Source organism: Elephas maximus, chromosome 12 (assembly GCF_024166365.1).
Source record: "Elephas maximus indicus isolate mEleMax1 chromosome 12, mEleMax1 primary haplotype, whole genome shotgun sequence".
In the NCBI taxonomy this organism is placed as follows: Eukaryota; Metazoa; Chordata; class Mammalia; order Proboscidea; family Elephantidae; genus Elephas; species Elephas maximus.
Window position 1 is genome coordinate 85,652,470 of NC_064830.1, and position 9,630 is coordinate 85,662,099.

The 9,630-nt window shown below is 39.1% G+C and overlaps 1 protein-coding gene across 1 annotated transcript; it reads right to left on the reverse strand.

Annotated features, from left to right (window-relative positions):
- Window positions 1-1,451: 1,451 nt before the first annotated feature.
- On the reverse strand, window positions 1,452-3,516 carry LOC126087511 (protein SDA1 homolog). Its single transcript, XM_049905039.1, is given in 2 exon segments — window positions 1,452-2,319; window positions 2,321-3,516. Coding segments are annotated over 2 exon segments (2,064 nt in total).
- Window positions 3,517-9,630: the final 6,114 nt, after the last annotated feature.

Sequence of the window (9,630 nt, forward strand, 5' to 3'; positions counted from 1 at the left end):
TTTGTTTTTACCTGTTAGAAACCCAAACCAAAACCCAAACCCTCTGTCATCAAGTCGATTTTGACTCATAGCAATCCTGTAGGACAGAGTACAACTGCCCCAGAGGGTTTCCAAGGCTGTAAACCTTTATGGAAGCAGACTGCCACATCTTTCTCCCACGGAATAACTGGTAGGTTCGAACAGCCAACCTTTTGCACTTAACCACTACACCACCATGGCTCCTTTACCTATTAGAATGGGAGGAAAAAAAAACTAAAAAGAGAAAGTACCTCAAGCTGACAAAAGCATGAGGAAAGAAATACTTTCATATATTGCTGGTGGGTATATGAAATGTGACAACAAGCAATGTTGGAAATATCTGTTAAAAATGAACTATACACACTTTTTACCTAGGAATCTTACGTTTAAGAATAATCATATGTAAATAAAAGCACCTCTGTATTAGGATATATATTCAAGTATGTTTATTACAACCTTATTTCTTTGGAGGAAAAAAGTGGAAACCAGTCTGAATGTTCTTCAACATAAGACTGGTTGAATAAATTGTTCTATACCCACTATGGAATATATTGGAGTCATTAAAAAAAAATAAGTGCCACAAACAGTAATACATCCATACAATGAAATACTACTCAGCAATAGAAAGGAGTGAATTATTGACACACATGACAACTCGAATGAATCTCAAAGACGTTACCCTGAGTGAAAGAAACCAATCTCAAAAGGTTACATACTGTAAGATTCTATTTATATGACCTTCTCAAAAAAAATGATGGAACAGAATAGTGGTTGCCAAGTGGGAGCAGGGAATGACTGCAAAGCAGCATGAAGGAATTTTTGGGGGTGACAGGGAAGTTCTATATCTTGACTGTGGTCATGGCTACATGAATGTCTACATGTGCTAAAAATCATAGAACTGTACACCTGCAAAAAGGTCAATCATACTGTATAATCATTTATCTTAAAAAAATCTTTAATAGCAAAAAATAATAAGTTATATCTATGTATATTGACCTGGAAGTGTCTCCATGATGCATTTCATAAGAAGAAAAAGTTGTAAGACAAAGTGTATGATATGATTCTAATTTTGTAAAAACAAATAATTAAACCCTTCTTAATATATGATTATATATATATTTGTGTCTATTTCTATGAATATGAGAAACATGTGGAAGGACATACACCAGACTATTGATGTTGGTCAACTCGGGAAGGCAGGAATGGAAGGGGCATTGGGGGCATTTCTTTAAACATTTTTGTTATATCGAATTATATTTGTATTACTTCATTGATGTTACTTTTTTTTTTTTAGCTGCTACCAAGTTTACTGTGGTTTTCAAAATATAGTGCTTCTGGACTTCTTAATATAAACAAAGATTCCTGATTTACAAATTTTTAGAGTAATGACACATAGTTAGCATTCTCCTTGAAATGGAAAACTTGCTTGGAAGTCAATTCATTCTTTTTCTCTTTTTCAAAAGGGCATCTCGTAGAGCCAGCTGCATTTCTCTAAAGGAGCGTTTATTTTTTGACCGGACATTCTGACTATACCGCATCATCATAAAGTTCTTCTGTTTTTTCTTCTCCTTATTTGAGGAACTTGAAAATGGATTCATTTTGGTTTTCATCCTCATAAATTCTTTTCGGTCTGTCTTTCCAGCCATTGCAGTTGCTAGCCTTGTCTCCTTGTCGGACTTTGGCTTTTTATGGTGTTCAATGTCTCGGAGTGAAAGTAACTTGCCTCTGGGCTCCTCATCACTGTTTATTTCAATATATTTCCTCTTTTCTGCTTTCCCAGGGGCAACACTGAGTTCTTTCCTCAGTTGGGCCGTGCGGATTTTCTGGAAATCTTCCTGAGTTAAAACCCGACTCGTGCTGATGGCTGCAGCTTTGGCTTTCCGCTCCTCCATGGGCGTGCTGTTTAGCTTCTTGAAAATTTCTTGATGTTCTTCATCCGAAGAGTGGGGCAAGCCAACCCATTCACCGTCAGCATCCCCCTCCTCACTGAGACTGGCACTTTCCTAACCATCTTCATCATTTGCAGCATTCTCCTCCTCTTTCTCAGCTTCTAGAATTTCTGCTCCTGGGATATAATCTTTAGCATCTAATTCTCCATATTCTTGTACTCTTGTTTCTATTGAGGCTTCCGTAGGCTTACACCGGAATTTCTTGTGCAACATCTGAGGATTCAGTGTTCGGAAGAGCTGAATCAAAGTTCTGGCAGACATCATCACATTTTTATCTTTGTGTGTTTTATACTGGGCCAGGTCTTGGAGAAGTTCTTCAGTCATGGCCAGAGGACATGGAGCGGTGATCTCTTATAGCATTGATAGCTACTGTCATAACTTCACCAGAGTTCTTGTCAGTAACAAAATTATTGGCCACAGTCATGAGCAATGACCGAATGATCTCTGGGGGTACCTGATGATGAGATGTTTGTGCAGCAAACAGAAGAATCTTTGTTACTTCTCTTTGGTAGGGCTGCAGAAACCTTTGAATGAAGGGATGGAAGTTAAAGAGGAAAAGCTCGTGAATTCCCACCAATCTAGAGATAAAGTTCATGAGCATCATCTTCACTTCAAATCTCTCCTTAGAGCTCTCTAGTTGCTTTGGTAGTTTCTCTGCAAAATCTTGGGGATCATGAATCAAGTGAATAGCTGAAAAGTTAAGCACCTCTGGTTTTTTCTTCTTCTTTTGTTTCTTGAGCACTTTCATAGCCTTTTCTAATTTTTTCTTGTGTTTGGAGCTTTTCTTCCCTGTGGCGTATTGCACAAGAAGGTCTCTTGCTGTTGGTCCTTCATCCTCGGATTCTGAGTCACCGTCCTGTTTCTCCTCTTCACCTTTCCCTAGGAAGAATGTTAAAGCAGCCACTAATACCTTGGTGACCTTAGAGAAGCATGCAGTTGTGATAACATTGACAGTTTTGGCATCGTTCCAGATGTTTCTTCTGTAGAGTTCAATCATCTCATCCAAAGACATCTTGGCTCCAGTTGCATTGATGTCTCTTAACATGGTGTACATGAACTTTTGCAATGCTATATTCACTTTATTGTTCTTGTGTTTTGCATTTATGTTCTTGATATCAGTTACAATATGAGTGTATAAAGTCTTTCGCAGAAGCTTATCATGGCAACGTAGAAGCTCAAAGAAGAGCTCCAGCAAACTTGATGGACTGATGAGATTCTTATTTCTCTGCAAGATCAAAGTTTTGCAAAATGTCATTCGAAGATCAGGATCCAAGACAGTGTGATTATAGGAGAGCAGATCTTTCAGTTCCTGAGGAAAGTTACTTAGATATTCTGGGTAGCAGTGACCAATCTGTGCCATAAACATCACCAGCTTTGCCAGTTCTTTGCTGGGTTTATTTGGCTGTAATTTGAAAATATCCACATTGGATTTGTAGGAATTATACTGCTGTAGAAACTCTTCGATGAGTTTCTATGCCGGCGGGTCCCGCTTGATCAGATTCTGTAACTGCGGGAGGTTGCTGGGCAGCTTGTTGTTTCTGCTGGACATGTTGGCTCAGAAAACCCACACCTGATGTTACATTTTTAATTAAAATAAGAAAACAAAAGGAAAAAAGGGGAAAATTTTAAAATAGAATAAAACCAGAAAGAAAGCTGCACTCCTAAGGCTAGCAGGAAAGAAGAAAAGAAGCATCAAACAGGCAACTGGCTGGCAGAAAAGTGAACTTTGGAGCCCAGTGGTCAGAAAGCTTGTGTGGAACCAATCAAATTCCTAACTCAGCAAAATGAGATTTGCTGGAACAGAAACAGTGTTCTGGACCTGGGGCTGAGAACAAACAGTCTTTCAAGGGTTGAAACTTGGGCCCATTTCTAGGACCTAAGTAAGCCTCCTTGGGTCTCCATCCATCCATCTGTCCGTCCGTCCGTCCGTCCGCCCACCCATCGACCCACCATTTGTAAATTTTCACATACTGTGTCCCTCCACCAAATCGTAATAAAATACAAAGTTTTGTTTGCTTGTCTTTGAAGACTACAATAAATGGAGGCATTGGGATCCTTTTCTCAGCTTTTGTGCCCAAGACTAAGTCTTTGTATGTGGCTGTGTCAGCTCTACTTAGGGAAAATCATTATCCATTCAGGCTTCCAATTCTCTCAATTGGAATTTGTGCTTTTGTAAGTGGACAGTTGTACTTCTGGAAACCTCAGGACTTGGCAATAGACTTTCTAGGGTGCCACTCTCCTTTCCTTAGGAACATTCAGGGCATCTTCTCACAGTTCTCTGATGTGATTGCTTAGAGTGATGTTCCCCACTCTATGATGTTAAGAGTATACTTCTGAAGCCAAGATGCCTAGGTTCAAATCCCAGCTCTGCCACTTACTGCTTATTTGACCTTGGGGCAGTTTGATAACATCTCTAGAGACCTCAGTTTCCTCATCCGTAAATGGTGCACTTAATAAAACCTTTCATGAAAAGTAAATGAGTTAATAGATGGAAAGCACTTAAAGCAGTCTGCTTGTAGTCTCATTAAAAAAAAAAATAGACACCATTATTATGATTGTTTTTGATAATTGTATGGTGCTGGGTTGCACTGATCAGATGAGAAATCTAGCATATTGTTTTGAATAACAGACGACACTGAGAAAACTTTGTAATATGACAACATTCATGTTCAACTATATATGTGTGCATGTAGATTTAGATGTGTCCAAGTTTGTATGTACATATATATGTACATTTAAGGAAGCACGGAGAAGTACCTAGAAGAACATGCTCCCAACCGTTACCAGTGGTAACATCTCAGAAGGGTGACTAGGAGAGGACTGAAAAGGAACTTTTACTTATTATTTTATTTTCTTCTGTATTATTTGAAATTTTACTGTTGAAATTACTGTTTTTGCAAAAGTTGGAAATAAACACAAAAAGAAAAATAAACTAAAAGGATAAATATACTTTAAAATGGGAAATAGACCAATCAGAGAATCTCTTTCCATTTTCTGTAGAGAAAACTTACTTTTTTTCTAAGGCATTGCCCTGTGAGTTTCACAAAAGCAGCCATAAAAAATATTTTTTCTTCTCTAATATTAAAGCAATTCCTGGGATTGTTGATCCTAATGTGAAGGTGAGATTGGTCTGATATAGATCCATGAAGTCAGTGCAATAAATCACCCTGCTGGTTGCTTCATTAGAAATTCAAAGTCCAAAGATGCAACTTTCAATATGTCTGGCTCCCTAGACAACACTAGTCCCCCACCTTCACTGCCCAAGACGATGGGCTGAGCTCGCAGAATTTGGAGCTGAGCTTTCCTCTCTGTTTTCCTTTATACCGGCTCCCCAACCCTAGTCTACCAGAGGTACCCAGAGATAACTTACTACAATGGAGAACACAGTCAGAGGTTCGCTTTGGTCCTGCTGGAAAAGCTGAAAAACATGTCATTGTGTACAAAGCAAAATGATATGAAAGCTGGGGTAGCTACAGAGATGGTGGGCAAATTCTGAGGCAAGATCTCATAAAGTGACAGAAACTATTTTGTCTGTCTCCTAGAGTGGGATCCCTTTAGAGATAGACCCACCTAGTCTAGATCCACTGAGACTAATTTAACAAATGTGTACTGATTTTTTACAATGAGGCCAGGTAAACCATTGCAAAGGTGAGAATTCTCAGGTCTAACCTTCAGCATGCCCTTCCAGGCATTAAGGTAGTTGAAAAATATATAGCAGATATGATTGGTGGAGATTTAATCTGGGAAGAATATGATTTTGGAATGAGACATTCCAAGGTTCCAATCAGAACTCCACCATCAGCTTAGTGATTGTAGACACCTTGGTAAAACTCTCTGAAGCTGTCTTGTCATCTGGATTATGGAGATAATAGTACTGTTTTAGATTGCATCCTTAGAAGTAAACTCTGAGATGAAAGGTTGTGAGCAGCATGTTTATTGGAGAGATACACCTGTAAGGCAGCAAGGATTGCACAAATGGGCAAAGGGATAAGCCAACCTGAAATGTGGCTGCAGTTGAGGCTTCAGCTAATCCTACTGGGAGCTCTGTAGCTGGAATAACCCTTGAGCATTCTCCCAAATTGAGATAGAGGGCTGAGCCTTTGAATCATTGCATCGATCAATCATTGGTCAGAGGCTGTCCCCTGGGAGAGCATGTAACCCTGGAAGACGTAGTTCCTATAACTGAGGGAAGTTCCTAGTGAGAGGGCTGCAAGCCTCCAGCAGCCTCTATTCCAGCAGCTGGGATGCGTTGGCTTTGAAGAGGAGATCTTGGTGGGACTCCATATTATCCACTACTGGTGAATACTGTATAGGTTGGTGGGTATTAAAAAAGTACATAGCATAGCGCCAGTCACCACAGGAGACAGAATGTTGGCTCCTTTCCTTTTCTTCTCTCCTGAGAAATATTTCTTAATGACTCTGGAAAAGTCCGGAGCCTTTTTTCTTATTCCATCATAAACTGTACCTTTCCAGTGGCCAAAATCCATTGCATCAACCAGAAATATCTCTTTTCCTCAGACAGTACAAAATAAACACTGACAAAGTCTTAATCTTTAATTTCCTTCATCATTCACCGCAAAACCCATAACCTCCTGACAGGTAAGTAATTAGAGGATGGTTTATCTGATATTGGAGCCCTGTTGGTGCAGTGGTTGAGTTCAGCTGCTCAAAAAAAGGTGGCAGTTTGAATCCACCAGCCGCTCCTTAGAAACACTGTGGGGCAGTTCTACTCTGTCCTGTAGGGTCACCATGAGCCAGAACTGGCTCGGCGGCAATGGGTTGGTTTGTTTGTTTTTTTAAATCTGATATCAGTTACACATGGCCCTTTTTTTTTTTTTTCCAGGTTGGATTTTGGAGACCCCCTCATCCCCAGGTAGTTTAGGCTGGGTGAAGAACAATTCTAGCATATGACTAAGGTAATTTATTAGACTTTTTTTTCTATTGGCTTCAGTAGCAGAAGGTCACCTCTTCCTGACTTTGAACCGAAACCTGCATGGAGATGCGCTTGTCAGAAATCTCAAATATTTATTATCCAGACTAAATGTGCTCAAAGGATTTTTCAGTCCTGTTTTCTTGTTTTATGTCCCCTCTCTTCTTTTATCCTCAAGTAGGGTCCAGAATAGGGCAGGGGTAGGTCTGGAAGGAGAGACAAAAGGGCAACTATGGGTATTGTAATTTTCTGGTAAATTGAATCATCTGGGAGAGGGACAGAGGACATTGGGATATCCAGTATAAAAAAAAAGAAAAGAAGTGCCCAGGTCTCTGGGTTAGTGAGCAAAGTGGCTGAGCAGAATCAGCAGAAAAGCCAACATTTTTGGTTAGAGGAAACTGTAGTGATTAAGCCACTATTGTTTGGAAGGTAGTAAAAACCAACTCAAAATAATCCAAGGAACAAAATTTGTTTCTAAGAATGAAAGATTTTACAGAACCCAGTTTTACTACCCTTGATGCAGCTGGGTCTCAGAAACAGACTATAGTTGGAAAACCCAGGCAGACCTGTTATTACTTGCTTCTGCTTCTCTCTGTTTTGTGGTGGATTTAAGATATGTCCTCAAATTCTTCACAATTCTTCCTTGAAAAAGTGGAGCCTAATTCCATTCCCCTTGGGTATGGGCTGGACTTAGTGCCTCACTTCTAACAAATATAATGTGGCAGAAGTGATGTTGTGTGATTTCTGAGACTAGGACATAAAGGGCATTGTGGTTTCCTATCGGCTCACTTTCTTGGATCACTTGCATTGGGTGAAGCCAGTTTTCATGTCATGAGGACACCGGAAACTGTCTTCTGGAGAGGTTCATGAGGTGAGGAGCTGAAGCCTCATGTCAGCAGCCATGTGAATGAGCCATCTTGGAAGCGCAGCTTCAGACTCAGTCAAGTGTTCAGATAACTCCAGCTCTAGCTGGAGAGATTTTGGGTTAACACCATTCAGCTACGCCCCTTTTGAATTCTTGAGCCATAAATAAGCCACACTTATTGTTTAATCCACTAAATATTGGAATAATGTATTATATGAAAATAAATAATTAATACAGGACTGGAAATTATTACTGCCAACAGCTGTTCTCCATTTAGAGAGTGGTCAACAGACAGGGGAGCCTTAGTTTTATTTCCAGTTTCCCAGAGGAAAGATTCTGATGGACACAGCTTGAATCAGGTGCTCAGATGTGACCCAATGAGTCACAGTTAATGTAGTGGGGCAGTGCCATATTTACACGGTGACTTCTATTGTGACCATATATCTATGTGTGTGATATTTTGCTAAGGAATACTTGAGGTACCCCAAAGCAAATTTCACATTGGATCATGACTTTATTAATTGGTCGCTGAAGTATATTCTAAAGTGGTTGAAGCTTACCTTTATTATAATACAGCATTTTGAACTTAGGTATCAATGTTCTGTATGAAATATAAGTGTGTGATTGACTTTTAGCTGTATGGTTTTAAAAGACAGGTGGGTTACTTGTGCTTGACAGCCCGCCCCTTGCATGTCTTGCTACCTTTAATGTGTTTGTGCAGCCCCAGCCCTGCCTTCCTAGTCACTTTCAAGTTGCTGAACATTTCCAAAATTTTGTTCTGATAACTGCAGTAGATTTCTGTCAGAACTCTTCAATACCTCTTATTACTCATGGAAAAAACGTAAACTTGTCTGGCTTTTATAGAAATAAATCTGCTAGGTGCTCTCTCTCCAAATAGGTTTATTAGGAGGAGGCTCATACGATGAGTCTTGATGTTTTCTGATTCATGAATCAAGTCATGTTACTTAAATTTAAGTAATGTTACAAATGAAATCAATGAGGCCATAGGGAGTGAGTTAATTGTCATAATGATGGCACATATATTACACATTTTGGGTAAATAAACTTGTTTTCACGTAATAAACATTACCAAAAAATTTTTTCTAAAGTAAACCTACGTATAGCCTCAGAATTAGGATTACACTTGGAAGAAGATAACAGCCTTTGAAATCATGATGTCTCAAAGGAACTATGTATAAATAAACTAGGCCGGGCAAAATTCATGATCATAAGTTATAGAATAAGTATAACTCTGCTAAGAGTGGACTTAGGATCCAGTTTAATATTTATATTGTTAGAATCTTGATGGTAGATGTCATAAATCTTCTCCAGATTTAACCCTTCCTAACACACTTTTTTTTTTTTTTTTTAATACACTGGGCTTGGCTGCTTGGAACAGTACAGTATATAATGACTAATTCAGTGTTTTGTCTGTGTGTCAACAGTCTTCCAATTCCTTTCGTATTTCCTCGTTTTATTGTCAGGCTTAGAGGCTCTGGATTCTGTTACATTTTCTAGACAAGACTGAATTAGAGACGATGGAGCTTATAATTTTCTATTTTTATATTATTCAGAATGAAGTACTACTTTTTTTGCCTTCCGTTTTTATAGGTCTTGTGTTTCCCAGGTTGTTTGCTCAGGGATGAGGGTGGTGGACAACTACTTTTGCCGATCCAGAGGCAGAAACTGGGGAGGCAGGCAGGCTTAGGGTCAGGTTAGAACAGTTGATCTATAAATTGTGATTTTTAAATCCAGTTTTGTGGTCTAATACTCATTGGGTAATTTTTCCTTACAGTGATATTAACTTAATTGCCAGTCCTAGTTCATGAGTTTTCAAACTTTCTGGAGAAGTTTGGTATGAACATTTT